At 43.4% G+C, this 19,780-nt stretch overlaps 1 protein-coding gene across 3 annotated transcripts in view; it reads left to right on the top strand.

Annotated features, from left to right (window-relative positions):
- ERICH1 (glutamate rich 1) overlaps window positions 1–19,780 on the top strand; it is a 38,881-nt gene that overhangs the window by 1,401 nt on the left and 17,700 nt on the right. For all 3 annotated transcript variants that reach the window (XR_009691596.1, XR_009691595.1, XM_061134487.1), the window contains exon 2: window positions 8,578–8,724. Coding sequence is in view for 1 of the 3 variants with exons in the window: in XM_061134487.1 (XP_060990470.1) it covers window positions 8,578–8,724 (147 nt within the window). In the remaining 2 variants the exon portion in view is untranslated. The remainder of the gene's footprint in view (window positions 1–8,577; window positions 8,725–19,780) is intronic.

Here is a 19,780-nt window from a genome sequence, read left to right as displayed (position 1 = left end):
TTGTCCCATCCCTCAATCACCTCTGGACCTCTGGTGACCATCAGTCTGTTCTCTGCATCTGTGAGCTTTTTTTTTTTTTTAAAGATTCAACAAATAGTGAGATCTTACAGTATTTGTCTTTCTTTGACTTATTCCACTTAGCATAATGCCATCTGTGTTATTGGCAATGGCACTTTCCTTCTTTAGGGCCGAATAGTATTCCACATCTTATTCATCCATCCATCCATGGACACTTAGGTTGTTTCCATATCTTGACTATTGTGAATAATGCTTCAGTGAACACTGAGGTACATGTATCTGAATTTTCAAGTTAGTGTTTTCATTTTGTTTGGATAAATACCCATATCCAAAAGTGGAATTGCAGATCATATCATAGTTTAATTTTTAATTTTGTGAGGATCCTTCAGACTCTTTTCCATAGTGGCTGCACCAATTTTCATTCCCACAAGCAGTGCACAAGGGTTTCCTTTCCTTCACATCCTCACCAACATTTGTTATTTCCTGTCTTCTTTGATGATGGCCATTCTGACAGGTGTGAGGTGATATCTCATTGTGTTTTGATTTCAATTTCCCTGATGATTAGTGATCTTGAGCATCTTTTCTGTGTACCTGTTGACCACCTGTATGTCTTCTTTGGAGAAATGTCTGCTCAGTTTCTCTGCCCACTTTTTACTCAGATTATTTGGGGCCTTTTTGCTACTGAATTGTATGGTTCTTTATATATTTTAGATATTAGCCCCTACCAGATTTACAGTGTGCAAACATTTTCTCCCCTTCAGTAGGTTGCCTTTTCATTTGTTGGTGGTTTTGTTTTGCAGAAGCTTTTTAGTTTCTTTTGTTTGTGTTTACTGTTGTTGTCTTTGCTTTTGGTGTCAAATAAAAAAATAAAAAAATCTTCACTAAGACTCCTGTTGTCAAAGAAGTTTCTCCCTGTGTTTTCTTCTAGGAGTTGTGTGGTTTCAAGTAAAGGTGAAGGTTTTGGATATGTTTCTCATTTTACTTGGATTAGTTCAGGCCATGATTATGTTCTTTCCTTCTCGCCATTAAAACAGATGCTGTTTAAAAAAAAAAACAAAAAACAGATGTTGTGTTTTTGCCCTTTGAAAGGAAAAGCCCAGTGGCAACTATAGTTAATATTTGCATAAAATAAGGAAACTAATTTCTCTGTAAGGCAGAATATGGAGAAAAGTAGATAGCATTCCCAGTCTGCTTCCTCTGTAGGAGAACACTGCACCTCAGTAACAGTACTGGAGTAGAAGGAACGGGTTCTCCCCTATCTTCCAACTGGGATGAGGCAGCTTTCTGAGTTGCCTTCAAGTGTCCCCTCAGCCTGCCCTGCCAGATCCCTTGCATCGTGTCTTGGTGACAAAACAAAAGCAATGTCTGTTCTCTGCACAAAATGATCACAGCCTTACATCCGCTTAAAATGTTTTAGAATGGCTAATGGCATAGTAATTGCTGCTAAAAAAAAACTGTGAGGAAAAATTTTGGACAGAGTTTGAAATATTTTTAAGTGTCAAAGTTTTGTGAGAAACAGTGTGTAGTGTATGTCTAGTTCTTAGATGGGGAGGCCACCTCAGATTGGTCATGGCGTGGGATTCCAGTTATGTTCCATTTGAATACTATTTATAGTCTTATTTTGAGAACTAGTTTCCTCTTAATTAATATTTCAGAAAGCCTGGCAACTCTTGCTTAATCTTAGCTAATTGTTTTTCCATTTATAATTCTATGATGAAACTCATTAAGAAACTATCATTCATTGAATTTGCATATATATTGACCTTCTCTTTCTTGTGAATTGATGCAATGCTATTGTCAATGTACTCCTTTATTCCTAGGCAGCCTTTTTGTATTACAGGACAAAAAAACCCATATTGAATATCATGGTGGAAAAAGCTATAGAGAGGTTGGCAGGTAAACATACTCTTTACTGAAAATAGGAAATTGAAAATACTGTTTCAGATTCCAAGAAATACTTTAAACTTAAGGAAATTTAAAGTGTCTTTTAAGCTATACAGATATCAGGTGGGAAAGGGAATCATCTGAGTCACTGTTTACTGAGGTTGGGGAACTCTTCCTTTTCTTTATGATTTTCTTGGTGTGTGTTTGTTTTGGAAGATTTTCTCTACCAAGCCAGGCTATAGTTGGGAGGCTGTCATCAAACTGGCCACTGGGAAAGTTTCAATGAAATTCCATTACTGATCTTATTTTCAGAAGTAGTTTTTCATTTATATATGATTTTAAAAAGCCTGACAACCCTCATTTTAAGTTCTAGATAATCACTTTTATTTTTTTATTTATTTAAAAAAAATTTTTTTTTTTAAAGTGTAGTGATTTTTGCCATACATTGACATGAATCAGCCATGGATTTACATCTGTTCCCCATCCCGATCCTCCCTCCCGCCTCCCTCTCCACCCCATCCCCTCTGGGTCTTCGCAGGGCACCAGCCCTGAGCACTTGTCCCATGCATCCAACTTGGGCTGGTGATCTGTTTCATCCTTGATAGTATACTTGTTTCAATGCTGTTCTCTCTGAACATCCCACCCTCGCCTTCTCCCACAGAGTCTAAAAGTCTGTTCTATACATTTGTGTCTCTTTTTCTGTTTTGCATATAGGGTTATCGTTACCATCTTTTTAAATTCCATATATATGCGTTAGTATACTGTATTGGTCTTTATCTTTCTGGCTTACTTCACTCTGTATAATGGGCTCCAGTTTCATCCATCTCATTAGGACTGATTCAAATGAATTCTTTTTAACGGCTGAGTAATATTCCATGGTGTATATGTACCACAGCTTCCATATCCATTCATCTGCTGATGGGCATCTAGGTTGCTTCCTTGTCCTGGCTATTATAAACAGTGCTGCAATGAACATTGGGATGCATGTGTCTCTTTCAGATCTGGTTTCCTCGGTGTGTATGCCCAGGAGTGGGATTGCTGGGTCATATGGCAGTTCTATTTCCAGTTTTTAAAGGAATTTCCACACTGTTCTCCATAGCGGCTATACTGGTTTGCATTCCCACCAACAGTGTAAGAGGGTTCCCTTTTCTCCACACCCTCTCCAGCATTTATTGCTTGTAGACTTTTGGATAGCAGCCATTCTGACTGGTGTGTAATGGTACCTCATTGAGGTTTTGATTTGCATTTCTCTGATAATGAGTGATGTTGAGCATCTTTTCATGTGTTTGTTAGCCATCTGTATGTCTTCTTTGGAGAAATGTCTGTTTAGTTCTTTGGCCCATTTTTTGATTGGGTCATTTATTTTTCTGGAATTGAGCTGCAGGAGTTGCTTGTATATTTTTGAGATTAATCCTTTGTCTGTTTCTTCATTTGCTATTATTTTCTCCCAATCTGAGGGCTGTCTTTTCACCTTGCTTATAGTTTCCTTTGTTGTGCAAAAGCTTTTAAGTTTCATTAGGTCCCATTTGTTTATTTTTGCTTTTATTTCCAATATTCTGGGAGGTGGGTCATAGAGGATCTTGCTGTGATTTATGTCGGAGAGTGTTTTGCCTATGTTCTCCTCTAGGAGTTTTATAGTTTCTGGTCTTACATTTAGATCTTTAATCCATTTTGAGTTTATTTTTGTGTATGGTGTTACAAAGTGTTCTAGTTTTAGATAATCACTTTTAAAAGGTATGTCATAAACCTGTTTGTTCTGGTAGCTTTCTTTCATAATGAAATATCTAGAAGTCACATTTTTAAAGTTATTTGTTAATACTTAGGGTCTTCTTTATTTTTGTGTAATTTCTATAAATAGGTGGCCCCATCAGTTGTACTGCTTTCCATTTAACATCCACCCTTGAAAATACAGTTTTTTGGCTAATTTTTTTCCTCATGTCTCCAGATTAGCTCTACACATGTTTTTTTGTCCTCTGAGAATTGTGCTTTTCTGAGAGACAGTGGTTCATAGGGATGATATGGCAAGAGAATCACAAATGCATCAATATCATTTCCATTACCAGAAAGCTCTCCAGTATAAATGTAGTAAAAAGAAATGTGTAGTTTTACACCGATGTTAAATAAAGTATGAACGTAGATGTGAACATAGATGTTGAGGGAAATGTGTGTTACTTTGCCACCAAAGTGAACGTTTTTAAGGAAAAGGAAAATATTTTTGATGTTAATGGGGTGACTTACTGACCTCAAAGTTCAAGAGGGTTTTTTTTTTTTTTTAAATGCATAGTTTTCATTTTCCTTTGCTTTTTTTCAGAGTGGAACATGATGGAAGAAAAAGTTCTATTTCCGTTGTTTTTGTTTTTGTTTTCATGAGAGCCTTTTCTAATAGAAAATATATTCACCCAGATCCCCTGATGAGGAGGCTTTCCCCTCTGGGAGATGTGTTGGGAACCAAGTCCCTCAGACAGGGGCCTGTTAGACCCTCCTTCCTAAGACCACCGTGAAGGAGGCCTAATAACTTGAAATACTGCCACTAACACCTCTGTTAAACGTGGAACAAACCCCTGCCTTTTTTTACCCCCAGCTGTTAGATTCTAAACATGCAGCTATGTGGAAGAAGAGGTCAGATTGAATAGTTTACCACCAGCAATCAAGCCATCTATTTCCTTTTGAGGTACATGTATTCACAGTTCTTCTCAGGTATCTAATTTCCAAAGAACACTTGACTGGAGATTTATTTTTCTTTGTCTTATGTCTTTAGCCTGAAACAGCAAGTGTGGATGACAGTCCTCTCTGAAAATCATATCAAAATGGCTTGATTCCCCTGTGACACAGAGACTTGATCTCTCTGTTTGGTATTCCATCGTATTAACTTCAGACGAGATGGTTTTCTCCACGGTGACCTTTTGCTGTGTCTCTTGTGTCCCAGCTCCAGGGGCCTGTCTGCGTGGTGATTGTACTCATCTCCTGCGGGCATCCATGTCCGTTCTCCTGCTTTTTTATGTTCTACTGATTACTTTTTGACAGACACCAGAGTTTCAAGTTAGAACCTGCTCCTGCTGCTGGGAGCGGGGTAGGGGCACAGCAGGAGGACGAGGTGTGAGGAAGGGAGGAGCAGGCAGGTCCCTGGGTCCCTGTGGTGACACAGAGCTGCCTTCCTGAACCTGAGCACCCAGCTCTTTTTTGTTTGTTTTTGAGCACAGTGGAAATTAAGCAGAAAAGAGATTTTTAACCTCTAAATTGATTTTTAGGGCTACATTTGCAGTAGTCAACACACACCAACACCCATACACACAGTCACAAGGTGCATTTCAACAAACCAAAGGTGAATGCTTTTTAAAAATGATGCTTTACTGCTTGCCAGTACCCTGAAAAATGTAACCTTTCATTTCTGTTCTGCTTTTGACTTGAATCCCTACGTAGCTGTGGCCAGAAGTCCCTATCTGTAGTAAACTGGTAGGCAGTTCACATGCACCCAATCTCCTTCATAGCGCTAGAGGCTTCAAGAAGTTAGAGTCCAGTGGCTGTACATTTCTTTTGGTATAAAATATTAATAGCTAGTGATTTCTATTTAAGTAAGCTATGAGCTTCTTCTGTGACTGCACTGGAGCGACCCCATCCTCCATTTGAAAAGCAGATTAGCTGATGGGAGGGTGGGAGTGGGGACAGATCCTCGCTGACAGCTTGGTTTCTTTAGAGGACAATGTTTATGCATTGAGTGGTCTTATTCTCTGTGTTGTGAAAGAACACAGAGTGAGGACTAAGAAGTGAAATTCACTGAGGAATCCTCCAGCAGTATTAGCTGGTAGAAAGTATTACTTTAGTTTTGTTTGTTACACATGGCTCTTTTAAAGTTGATTTTGGAAAATTAAAATCATATTATTTTTTAAAAGACTGTGCTTTAAATTGTGGCAACTGAAAGTATTAGACATGTGTTGTTGTTGTTTTGTCACTAAGTCATGTCTGACTGTTTGCAACCCCATGGACTGTAGCCCACCAGGCTCCTCTGTCTATGGGATTTCCCAGGCAGGGGAAATTGGAGCAGGGTGCCATTTCCTCCTCCAGGGGATCTTCCTAACCAAACGACTGAACCCTTGTCTCCTGCTTTGGCAAGTAGGTTCTTTGCCTCTGAGTCACCTGTGAAGCCCATATGAGACATGTATATTTATCAGCTTCCAGAGCCAGGCGTGAGGCAAGCCTGCAGCCCCCAGACCTCACCCAAATCAGAGACCCAGAGCCTGGCCCCGGGACCTTAGCCCTGGAGCTCTCAGCCTGGGCTCTGGGTTAAGTCTTGTCCCTGAGGAAGGACCACATATCCTGAACCTCCTGCAGGACTGGAGACCACACACCAGGGTCATGCAGTGACACCGAACGGCAGTGAGTGGAGACCAGAGGGCCTTGAGACCCACTTTGCAGACAGGCCACCAGTTAGGCCATAGATACAGTGTGTGCAGGTGACACGCTGAATTCAGGGACAGTGCCCCAGCCACACAGCCTGTGTCTCCGCCTATGGCTGGCCTGCTATGTGCCGCGCCCTTGCCACTGTGTCAGGGCACCAGTGGAAGCAAAATTGTCAGGTGACTGGTTCATCTCAGTGTTTCCTGGTGACCATGCCGGTTTCTCCCTGGGATTGCTGTGTATTTTGACTCCTTCAGGCTGTGTCACTCTGCAGTGGATGCACACTCTGCTTGGTGATGACCCGTGACTGGTTTTCCTGTAGTGTGGTCATGTGTTCACACACACGTGTGTGTGGAGCTCAGCCATGACCGCAGCGGGATGCACACATCAGCTGCTGCCAGCCCAGGTGGCTCTCGGGCTCCAAACATCCCCAAGTTCATTTTAGAGCAGGGTGACTGGTTAGGGTTTTGTCAACTGCTTTTGGTTCCCCCAGAAATTGCACCCGGTTTTCTGTAGAAGCTTTTCCCTCTGCTGTTTAAGGAAATGCATGTGACCATTCATTCAGTTTCTATTGGAAACTTGGAACCTGCCCTTTGGACAGGTCTTGGATTGCTGGTCTAATGGAACAGGCTGCCTCCCTGTGACCCAAGTGCTGCCCCGGCTGTCTGCGGTGGTCTGGGGAACATGCTTGCAGGCCTGTGCTGCCGAACCTGGCAGAGCTGGGAGGCGGGGCCTCCGCTGGCCGGGGAAATGAGGGCATCACCACCAGGACTGGCTTCCGCCTGCCAGGGCTCCCGGGGGTGGGCAGGCAGGTAACACCAAGACCCCGTGCTCCCCCCAGGCACCTGGCCGAGCACCACCTGGGCTTGAGTAGCTTTCTCAGGAGGCCTGTTGTGTTTTTAGACCCAAATTGTGTGTTTTCCAACTAGCGCCAATTGGAGGGGCTTATTTCTGCAGCAAGGGCCATCTGTGCACAGGATGAAAGGAGGAGCGGTCTGTGCCATTAGGCTTGTGCTCCCTCTGTGGGATAGGAGCCTGCCCTCCATGACCCACAGGCCGCTCAACAGCCCTGTCACACTTCCCCTTTCACTTCCCCTCTCATATCACCGCCTCCTCAGTGGCCCTAATGTCTGTCCCCCACTTTGTCGTCTGAATACCTCGAGCCTGTCTCCAGAGTCCTGCTCTTGGTTTCTGCCCCATGGTGCTTGGTCACTAGAGCAGTTCTCTCTCTCTCTCTCTCTCTCTCTTGATTTGTTTCTAAATTTAATGAGGTTAAAACAGATTACCTGGTGGCTCAGACAGTAAAGAATCTGCCTGCAATGCAGGAGACTTGGATTTGATCCAGATCCCCTGGAAAAGGGAATGGCCACCCACTCCAGTATTCTTGCCTGGAGAATTCCTTGGACTGAAGAGCCTGGCGGGCTATAGTCCGTGGAGTCACAAAGAGTCTACCACGACTGAGCAAATTTCGCTTCACTTCACTTCAAAACAGATTCACTGGATTAACCTTTCCCCTCATCTTTCTTGGCTGCTCTTTTGAGATTGTCCCTTCTTGTTGTTCAAACTTAAATCAGGGCAGAAATGTTTATTCACTGTGGCAGCGCTTCCCCTCTAGTCAGAGCAGAGAGTGCCCTGAGATAAGCCAAGTGAAGAATCTGCATCCTTGTGGGCGCTGTGCCAACTATGCTGTCCCTGTGGGGGCCCCAGATGGGGCCTCGGGGCTGCCCAGCCTGTCTGCTATGAACTGGCGTGGATCCAGCCTCTCCAGTGCTGCTCTGCGGCCCCGGACCACAAACCAGAGTCTGAAAACTGCTCATAGTCTGGTCTGTGCATAAATTCATCCAGCGACGAGGTGGAGGAAGAACAGAACTGTGAGCCCACGTGCCCCACCAGTTCCCAGCCTCACCCTCCCCATCTGTGCTCACACCTGTGGGGGTACCTAGGGCAAGGACAGTGCTGGGGGCCTCTGATGGACAGTGCTATGGGGCTCCTGTGATGTGGACACTTATGGGGGTCCCCTGATGCCTATAGTGCTGGGGGTCCTGTGATTGGGTCAGAAGTAGGAGTGCTGCGATGGACAGTGCTGGGGCTGACCCTCATGGGGACAGTGCTGGGGGTCTTGTAGGCACCCCCCCGTTGTGTCCTGTGGAGGGGCAGTCACTTAGCCCTGAGATGGTGATGTCATGATATGTCTTGTTTTATATAAAATTCATTTGCAATTTAAATAAAACTTCAATCAGTAATACTTTTCTTTCTTTTGCAAATTGATTGCCTCTGTAGTGTTTGTTGGAAAAGTACTGAAGAAACTTTATCCTGAGGTTTCCCACGGCCAAGAAAAGAGGGCCCCTGTGACTCCAGCCTCCAGAAACCCACCTGAGAAAGTGCCTCCTGAGAGAGTGAAGGGCCAGAGCGACCCTCCTGAGACAGGTGAGCGCTGTTTCCCTGGAGAGCGAATGCTGACCTCAGGCCACTGTGGCACCACCACGGGGGCAGCGGGGTCATTCTGCTCAGACTTTTCGGGGATGGTTACTTCACTTGTGAGGGAAGAAGTGCCCCCAGCTGGGGATAGGGTCAGGTTCATCACTGGTGTTAGGTTCAACTCCATGCTGTTCCTGGGTGCAGTGACTGGGCCCTGCTGCCCCAGGACCACTGCTCACAGTGTTCCTGCTGCTCTTCTGTTGGAGAGCCAGAGGTATAGGAGGGACGCTCAGCCTCTCAGCCCTGGAGTCACACTCAAGAATAGTGGCTGCTGTCTACAGTACTTTTCCCTTTCAAAGATGGTCCTGTCCTGGGCTGAACTGTACCCTCTACAATTTATGTGTTGATGTCCTGACCCCAGAACCTCAGGATGTTGACCATGTTTGGAGATGGAGCCTTCAAAGAAGAGATGGAGTGAAATGAGACCTTTAGGGTGGGTGCTAATCTAGGGCAACTGGTGAGGAAGAGATCAGGACCCAGACACCTACAGCAAGACGACCGTATGAAGGTGTGGGAGAAGACGGCCATCCACATGCCAAGGCAGGAGGCCTCAGGAACCAGTCTTGTGACACCTCCATCTCGGACAGCCAGCCCCCGGGAGAATTGGGAGAGAATGAACAAGGCCCTCCTGTGGTGCCACCCAGAAAACTACCCTGACACCTGCTCCACCTGCAAGACACATGCTTGGTTTTGTGTGAATACAATGTAGCTTAGAAAGGCAGGCGCCCTGGGGAGATGTGCTGTGCAAGCAGAGTGGGCATCCCTCTGCATTCCTGGTTATCTGTCCAAATGTAACTGAGCTGATGTTCTTAGTCTTTTTTTTTTCTTTAATTTGTATTTAGGGTTTATTTGAGTTTTCTTTCCTCTTCTAACCTGATGTGATTATTCACTAATGAGCTTCCCAGGTGGTTCAGTGGTAAAGAACCCATCTGCCAATGCAGGAGATGCAGGTTCAGTCTCTGGGTTGGGAAGACTCCCTCGAGGAGGAAATGGCAACCCACTCCAGTATTCTTGCCTGGAGAAACCCATGGACAGAGGAGCCTGGCGGGCTGCAGTCCACGGGGTCACAAAGAGTCAGACACGACTGAGGACACAGACACACACTTTCATTAGTGCAGTAATTTGGGCAGTGTCTTTCCTCAGAAGCTCCAGGTTGGATCACATCGTTTCAGCAGGCAGTTGTCCCGTATGAAGGCCCACATGAGCCACGCTATGATGGCTGGTGCCAGCAGCTGTGTGGTGCCGTTGGAGGCTAGGACAGGGTGGACACCAGGATCCTGAGAGAGGTTGCATGGCCAGCGCGGCACCAAGGCTTGGAGAGATGCGAGGGTGCTGCAGGTGGGATTCGGCCGTGTTCTTAGTGTCTGTCCACCTGTGTGCTTCTCAGACCACAGACCCTGCGAGTGGTGCTTGCTATCTGAGTCATGGCCTCTGTGTACCCCGTGCAGAGTACACTGGTCACCTGCCATAGTCTAAACTTGGGTGAGAGGGGGCGGGGGAGTGGTGAGAAGGATGCGGTGTGGCTAGGATGGTCTCATCAGGTCCTGGGGGGGTATCTGGTCCCTCCGTTTCTGCACACCCTGCACTTTCCTCCCCTTGCAGAGTGCCCTCTTGGCCACGAGGATCCTTGGATTGGGGGTTGAAGGCAGAGTCTGATGGGTAGGATCCTCCACCCTTCCTCACGGCCTCAGGCAATGAGTAGAGGAGGCACTTCTGGGAGTTTTCATTTTTTTCACAGATGCAAATGAGCCTAACTTATTTGCCTTCCTGAAAACTCCATGCAGTGTACAGCAGCAATGTATTTTTTTAAAGATAAAATTCATTTAATCTAAAGTTTACCATAACCATTTCAAAATGTACAATTCAGTGATTTTTAGTATACTCACTATGTTATGTAAGCATACCACTAACTCCAGAACATTCTTATCACCCCAAAAGAAACCCATATCCATTACAGTTATCCCCATTCGTGCGTCCCTACATTTTTGTTTCTTTAATTTATTTTATAATTGGAGGATAATTGCTTTACAATGTTGAGTTGATTTTTGCTGTACAGCAGTGAGAATCAGCCATAATTATACATACATCCCCCCCTCAGTGGCCTGGAGAATTCCACGGGCTGTATAGTCCATGGGGTCACAAAGAGTCGGACACAACTGAGCGACTTTCACTTTCACGTTTCACTTTCGCCTCCCTCATGAGCCTCCTTCCCCTCCACCCATCCCAGGCTGGGCTCCCTGTGTTGTATAGTAACTTCTCACCAGCTATCTTTTTTATACATGATAGTGTATATAATGCTGATGCTACATTCTCCGTTTGTCCCACTCTCTCCTTCCCCCAAAAGCCATAGTTCTAAAGGACACATGTACCCCATTGTTCACTGTAGCATGATTTACAGTAGCCAGGATATGGAAGCAACTTAGATATCCATCTACAGATGAAGGGATAAAGTTGTGGTACATAAGTATAATGGAATATTACTCAGCCATACAAAAAACGAATTTTATCAGTTCTATTGTGGTGAATAAACACAGCCTGTATATAGAGTGAAGAAAGTCAGGAAGAGAAAAACAAGTATCATATATTAACACACATATATGGAATTTAGAAAAATGGTATTGATGAACCTATTTGCAGAGCAGGAATGGAGTCGCAGATGTATAGAAGAGACCTCCCTACTTTCTGTCTCTTCAGAGTTGTGTATTCTGGACATTTTGTGAGTGGAATTGCATAATAGGTGACCTTTTGTGTCTGACTTCTGTCAGTTAAGTTCAGTCTCTCAGTCATGTCCGACTCTTTGTGACCCCATGGACTACAGCACACCAGGCCTCCCTGTTCAGCAACAACTCCCAGAGTTTACTCAGACTCATGTCCATTGAGTCAGTGATGCCATCTAACCATCTCCTCTGTCTTTCCCTTCTCCTCCCACCTTCAATCTTTCCCAGCATCAGGGTCTTTACAAATGAGTCAGCACTTCACATCAGGTGGTCAAAGTATTGGAGTTTCAGCTTCAACATCAGTCCTTCCAATGAACACCCAGGACTGTTTTACTTTAGGATGAACTGGTTGGATCTCCTTGCAGTCCAAGGGACTTTCAAGAGTCTTCTCCAACACCACGGTTCAAAAGCATCAATTCTTCGGCACTCAGCTTTCTTTATACTCCAACTCTCACATCCATTCATGACTACTGGGAAAATCATAGACTTAACTAGATGGACCTTTATTGGCAAAGTAACGTCTCTGCTTTTTAATATGCTGTCTAGGTTGGTCATAACTTTCCTTCCAAACGTCTTTTAATTTCATGGCTGCGGTCACCATCTGCAGTGATTTTGGAGCCCCCCAAAATAAAGTCAGCCACTGTTTCCACTGTTTCCCCATCTATTTGCCATGAAGTGATGGGACTGGATGCCATGATCTTAGATTTCTGAATGTTGAGCTTTAAGCCAACTTTTTCATTCTCCTCTTTGACTTTCATCAAGAAGCTTTTTACTGCTTCTTCACTTTCTGCCACAAGGGTGGTATCATCTGCATATCTGACGTTATTGATATTTCTCCCGGCAATCTTGATTCCAGCCTCTGCCTTATCCAGCCCAGCATTTCTCATGATGTACTCTGCGTATAAGTTAAATAAGCCAGGTGACAAGCCTTGACATACTCCTTTTCCTATTTGCAACCAGTCTGTTGTTCCATATCCAGTTCTAACTGTTGCTTCCTGACCTGCATACAGGTTTCTCAAGAGGCAGGTCAGGTCGTCTGGTATGCCCATCTCTTTCAGAATTTTCCACAGTTTCTTGTGATCCACACAGTCAAAGGCTTTGGCATAGTCAATAAAGCAGAAATAGATGTTTTTCTGGAACTCTCCTGCTTTTTCGATGATCCAGTGGAAGTTGGCAATTTGATCTCTGGTTCCTCTGCCTTTTCTAAAACCAGCTTGAACATCTGAAGTTCACAGTTCACGTATTGCTGAAGCCTGGCTTGGAGAATTTTGAGCATTACTTTACTAGCGTGTGAGATGAGTGCAATTGTGTGGTAGTTTGAGCATTCTTTGGCATTGCCTTTCTTTGGGACTGGAATGAAAACTGACCTTTTGCAGTCCTGTGGCCACTGCTGAGTTTTCCAAATTTGCTGGCATATTGAGTTCAGCACTTTCACAGCATCATCTTTTAGGATTTGAAATAGCTCAAATGGAATTCCATCACCTCCACTAGCCTTGTTCATCGTGATACTTCCTAAGGCCCACTTGACTTCGCATTCCAGGATGTCTGGCTGTAGGTGAGTGATCACCATGGTGATTATCTGGGTCATAAAGATCTTTCTTGTATAGTTCTTCTGTGTATTCTTGCCACCTCTTCTTAATATCTTCTGCTTCTGTTAGATCCATACCATTTCTGTCCTTTATTGAGCCCATCTTGGCATGAAATGTTCTCTTGGTATCTCCAATTTTCTTGAAGAGATCTCTAGTCTTTCCCATTCTATTGTTTCCCTCTATTTCTTTGCATTGATCACTGAGGAAGGCTTTCTTATCTCTCCTTGCTGTTCTTTGAAACTCTGCCTTCAAATGGGTATATCTTTCCTTCTCTCCTTTGCTTTTCACTTCTCTTCTTTTCACAGCTATTTGTAAGGCCTCCTCGGACAGCCATTTTGCTTTTCTGCATTTCTTTTCCTTGGGGATGGTCTTGCTCCCCGTCTCCTATACAATGTCACAAACCTCCGTCCATAGTTCATCAGGCACTCTCTCAGATCTAGTCCCTTAAATCTATTTCTCACTTCCACTGTATAATTGTTAGGGATTTGATTTGGGTTATACCTGAATGGTCTGGTGGTTTTCCCTACTTTCTTCAGTTTAAGTCTGAATTTGGCAATAAGGAGTTCATGATCTGACCCACAGTCAGCTCCCAGTCTTGTTTTTGCTGACTGTATAGAACTTCTCCATCTTTGGCTGCAAATAATATAATCAGTCTGATTTCGGTGTCGACCATCTGATGATGTCCGTGTGTAGAGTCTTCTGTTGTGTTGTTGGAAGAGGGTGTTTGCTATGACCAGTGCGTTCTCTTGGCAGAACTCTATTGGCCTCAGCCCTGCTTCATTCTGTACTCCAAGGCCAAATTTGCCTGTTACTCCAGGTGTTTCTTGACTTCCTAGTTTTGCATTCCAGTCCCCTATAATGAAAAGGATATCTTTTTTGGGTGTTAGTTCTAGAAGGTCTTGTAGGTCTTCATAGAACTGTTCAACATCAGCTTCTTAAGTGTTACTGGTTGGGGCATAGACTTGGATTACTGTGATATTGAATGGTTTGCCTTGGAAACAGATCATTCTGTCATTTTTGAGATTGCATCCAAGTACTGAATTTCAGGCTCTTTTGTTGACTATGATGGCTACTCCATTTCTTCTAAGGGATTCCTTGACCACAGTAGTAGATATAATGGTCATCTGAGTTAAAACTCACCCATTCCAGTCCATCTTAGTTCGCTGATTCCTGGGATGTCAACGTTCACTCTTGTCATCGCCTGTTTGACCACTTCCAATTTGCCTTGATTCATGGACCTAACATTCCAGGTTCCTATACAATATTGCTCTATGCAGCATCGAACCTTGCTTCTATCACCAGTCCCATCCAACATAGGTGAGCAGTTTTATATGCTCATCTGTGTTGTTAGGAGTATGACTGCTTCGTTTCTTTTTCTTGCTGAGTAATATTCTATTCTGTGGATATATAACATTTTGTTTATCTGTTCATCAATTGACAGATGTTTGAATTTTTTCTGCTTTTAGGCTTTTATCAATAAACAATGAACATCTCTGCCAAGTATTTGTGTGGACGTGTGTTTTCAGTTCTCTTGGATGTAAACCTAGGAGTGGAATTGCTGGGTCACATGGTAATCCCGTGTTTACCATTTTGAGGAACTGGCAAGCTGTTTTCCACAGCAGCTGTGCCATTCTTCACCCCATCTGCCGTGTAGGAGTGTTCCAACTTCTCCACATCGTTGCCAACACTTGCTGTTTTCTGTTTTCTTGATAACCATAGTAGGTGAGGTTGTACCTCATTGATTCCCATTTCCCTGATGATGTGTGTTGGACATTTATGTATCTTTTGTAGAGAAATGTGTATATAAATCCTAGGCCCATTTTTCAGTTGGAATGTTTTTCTTTTTATTGCTGAGTTGTACAAGTTAGTTATAATGTGGACAATGGAACTTTATCAGTAACATGACTTAGAAATATTTTCTCCCGCTCCATGGATTAGCTTCTTACTTACTTCCTTGATGGTGTCTTTTGAAGTATAAAATATTTTAGTCTTGATTAAGTCCATCATACCTATTTTCTTCTGTTGCCTGTGGTTTTGGTGTCATATTTAAGAAACCAAATCCAAGGTCACAAGCTTTACATCTAAGTTTTCTTCTATGAGTTTTATGGTTTTCGCTTTTACAGTCAAGTCCTTTATCTATTTTGAGTTAATGTATGTATATGGTGTGAGGTAGGGGTCCAGATTCATTCCCTTGTCTGCAGATGTCCAGTCATACCAGCACCACTTGTTGGAGATACTGTCTTTTTCCCACTTGGCACTCTTGTCAAAAATCAGTTAGCCAAAGACCCTGTGCTCAATGCAGTAGGTCTGGGTTCAATCCCTGATCAGGGAACTAGATCCCACATGCCACACCTAAGAGTTTGAATGCCCCAACGAAGATCCCCTGGACTTCAACTAAGACCCCATTAGGCCAAATTAAAAGAAGAAAAAAAATCAGTTAGCCATAGTTGTTTGGGTTTGTTTTTGGGCTCTCAGTTCTGTTCCACTGGTCTCTATGTCTGTCCTTGTGCCAGTACGACACTGTTTTAATTACTGTAGATTTGTCGTAAGTTTTGAAATTGGATTAAGAGTCTTCTGACTTCATTATTTTTTAAGATTGTTTTAGCTATTCAGTGTCCCTCACAGTTATGTATGAATTTTAGGATCAGCTTGTCCATTTCTGGGGGAAAAAAGCAGTTGGAATTTTGATACAATTTTGTGTTGAATTTGCAGATGATTCTGGGCATTAATGCTCTTTTACCAATATTAAGTTGTTCAGATCCTGAATTTAGTCTAGCTTCCCATTTCTGTCATTTTAAAATTCTTTAAACAATGCTCTGTAGTTTTCATTATAAGACAGGTACATCCATGCTTGGTATGTCCATGCATTCTCTGTTGTGTCCAACTCTTTGTGACCTTAAAAAATGTTTGTCCCAAAGTATTTTATTCTTTTTGATATTGTTATAAATGGAATTGTTTTCTTTTTGGATTAGCTAGTATATGTAAATACTAATAAACCCTTTGACCTTGGATTAGGCAATGGTTTCCTAAATATGGAAACACAGATTTTTGTATATTGACCTTATTAGCCAAACTTATTAGCACTAGCAATTTGTGTGTGTGTGTGTGTGTGTGTGTGTGTGTGTAGTTTTCAGGGTTTTCTATATATAAGATCTTATCCTCTGTGAGCAGGGATATCTCACTTTTCCCTATTCAGGTTGGACGCCTTTTATTTTCTTGCTTGACTATTGCCTTGTTTGGAACTTTGAGTATAATATTGAAGCAAAGTGGCATGAGTGTGAATTCTCATCTTTCTTGGTCTTAGGGCGAGCATTCAGGCCTTCTCAGTAGAGTGTGACATCAGCCATGTGCTTTTCGTGCTTTCTCTTTGTCATGTTGTAGTTCTCTCTATACTAATTTCTAGAGTGTTTTTTAGTCATGAAAGAACAGTGTATTTTTTTGAAGTACTATATCTTGGGAATTCTGAAGGAAAAACACTATTTGCAGCTAGAAAAAGAGAAATCTTGACTAAAGACAAAACAACAAAATCACAATCAAATAGGCAAAAATTGTGTGGAGGTCAAATGAAAGGTCATTTGAGAATTTCCTTGAAGACTTGATGCCTATGGAGGCGGCAGCTTGCTGATAATCAGAGTTGTAGATGTGCCCAGATCTCTTCAGTGTTGGAAGAATCAGCCTAATGAGGAAAGGGCCTTTGTCAGTCAGCCCTTGGGTGAGATTGAGAAAATGTTCCCTGTACTGTTAAAAGACACAGCATGGTGATTCTGATAATTATTTGTTCACTTTCAGTTCAGTTCAGTTCAGTCGCTGAGTCGTATCCAACTCTTTGCGACCCCATGGAGTGCAGCACACAAAGCCTCCCTGTCCATCACCAATTCCTGGGGTTTACCCAAACTCAAGCCCATTAACTCGGTGATGCCATCCAACCATCTTATCCTCTGTCATCCCCTTCTCCTCCCGCCTTCAGTCTTTCCCAGCACCAGGGTCTTTTCAAATGAGTCAGTTCTTCACATCAGGTGGCCAAAGGATTGGAGTTTCAGCTTCAACATCTGTGCTTCCAATGAACACCCAGGACTGATCTCTTTTAGGATGCACAGGCTGGATCTCCTTGCAGTCCAAGGGACTCTCAAGAATCTTCTCCAACACCACAGTTCAAAAGCATCAATTCTTCTGCGCTCAGCTTTCTTTATAGTTCAGCTCTCACATCCTTACATGACCACTGGAAAAACCATAGCCTTAACTAGACGGACCTTTGTTGGCAAAGTAATGTCTCTGCTTTTTAATATGCAGTCTAGCTTGGTCATAACTTTTCCTACAAGAAGTAAGTGTCTTTTAATTCATGGCTGCAATCACCATCTGTAGGAACCCAGAGAAATAAAGTCTGCTGCTGTTTCCACTGTTTCTCCTATTTGCCATGAAGTGATGGGACTGGATGCCATGATCTTAGTTTTCTGAATGTTGAGCTTTAAGCCAACTTTTTCACTCTCGTCTTTGACTTTCATCAAGAGGCTCTTTACTTCTTCACTTTCTGCCATAAGGGTGGTGTCATCTGCATATCTGAGGTTATTGATATTTCTCCAGGCAGTCTTGATTCCAGCTTGTGCTTCACCCAGCCCAGCATTTCTCATGATGTACTCTGTGTATAAAGTTAAATAAGCAAGGTGACAATATACAGCCTTAACGTACTCTTTTTCCTATTTGCAACCAGTCTGTTGTTCCATGTCCAGTTCTAACTGTTGCTTCCTGACCTGCTTACAGGTTTCTCAAGAGGCAAATCGGATGGTCTGGTATTCCCATCTCTTGGAGAATTTTCCACAGTTTCTTGTGATCCACACAGTCAAAGGCTTTGGCATAGTCACTTTACAGAAGTGCATTTATTTATTTTAGAAGACCATTGGTAATTCCATTTGTTCTTAAAGAAAAAAGACATTATCTGTAAATGGCCATAACCACCTGTGTGTGGTTTTTGGTGAAATCTGTCACTCAAGAGTGTATATTGGACTCTATTTTTTTGTTATTGCTTTTATTATTGTTTTTAACTTGCCAGTTATATCTGCATATATTTTAAAGAGCCAAATAATCCCACAAGAGTTATAAAAAACAGTGTCATTTTACCCTGAGCCCTATAACACAAGTACACCAATTCTGAAGGCATCAGCCAAGCCAAGGGCAGTCTGTTGGTGGTGCCCTGGCAGAGGGCACATGCGTGCTGGTGGTAGAGGGGGGCCGTGTGGACAAGCACAGTGCAGAGGGGAGTCAGAGGTTAGAAATGAAAGCAAACTCTAGTGGGTATTCTGCACATCAGACCCAGAGCCTGAGCTGGTAAGAATGGTGAACCGTGATCAAAGCCAGTCAGCCACAGAGAGGAGAGTCTTTGAAGTCGCCTCTTCTGAAACCTTGTGGCCACGCCAGTGTTTCTGGGAAGGCACTGGCCTCTGTCAGCAGCAATGGGGTGCTGACCTGCCCCCTCCAGATCTCTGAGCCTCACCCTGCATCCTGGTGTGGGGGCGAGGGGATGCCCTGGCCCTGCTGTCCCCTGAGCACTCAGTGGCGAACATGACCCTGACCGCCGTCCTGACAGTGAGCATCTGCTAGGTGAGAGAAGAGGTGAGAGAAGCCAGGCCTTGATGTTATGCTCTGCTTTGGGCCACCCTGACTTACACACGAACAGATTCCCATCCACCGCCCACAGGCGTGGCCTCAGGGCAGCGCATGGTCAGCACAGGACCCTCGCAAAGAGCTCTGCCCTCAGTGTCCAGCATCCGTATCCTTCATCCCAGAAGTCACCTCCTGCCTCCCTTCCTTGGCATCGCCCATATTTATTCTGATAATTTGGTGAACAATAAAGTTTCCAAGTTCTCTTTGATTTTCTTATTGAGAAAAATTTAGCCAATTAAAAGCTTCCAAACATACTCTATGAAAAATGATCAAGCATTAATGTTGCCCAGCGGGGGACAGTGTGCCTGGTTGCACGTCTCTTCTCTGCCCTTGATCCCGGTGGAAACAACTCAGTCATTAATCAACCAGGCGGATAAGCCTAACGTAAGAACTACGGTTCTTGCACCTTAGCTTCACAAAAGTGAAATACCCTGATGGCAGAAGCATTTGACAATGTTTCAAGGCTTTTACAATTTAAATGTCTTGAAACCACACATTCTGTTATATGTGCAGTAGTGATTTCTCTCAGTCCTTGTCATTGTCATTTATAAAATATTCATTTTTCTTTGAAAGAGTAGTTGGGATATCCCCTTGTGTTAGGTAAAGGTTACTTTGCCATATATTGAGTGAAGTTGTGGAGATGGAAGTGCTGATCCTACCCCATGCTGAGAGGGTGTGGGGAGCAGCACTGCTGCTGCTCTGGACCGTGCAGACCAGCAGCCCACTTCCAGGAGTTTATTTACTGGAACCACGAGGTCAACTGTGCAAAGTTTTATATACCCTGGATGGTCATGGCAGCCACTTCTGATAGTGAAAATTTAGAGTCAATTTCTATATGCAAAATTTAAGACAGTGGTTAAATTACAGTTGAATTTGCCAATAACATGGAACATCATGTAGCCATTAAGAGCAAGTAGGTTTAAATGTATCTTAATATTTTATCATGTTCACTTTTGAAAGATATTATACATATAATATATACATGTACAATGATAAAATATGTGTTCAGTTCAGTTCAGTCGCTCAGTCATGTCCGACTCT

Source organism: Dama dama, chromosome 32, assembly GCF_033118175.1.
Source record: "Dama dama isolate Ldn47 chromosome 32, ASM3311817v1, whole genome shotgun sequence".
In the NCBI taxonomy this organism is placed as follows: Eukaryota; Metazoa; Chordata; class Mammalia; order Artiodactyla; family Cervidae; genus Dama; species Dama dama.
The sequence above is the reverse complement of the archived record's forward strand: the minus strand, read 5'-3'. Positions and strand labels throughout refer to the sequence as shown.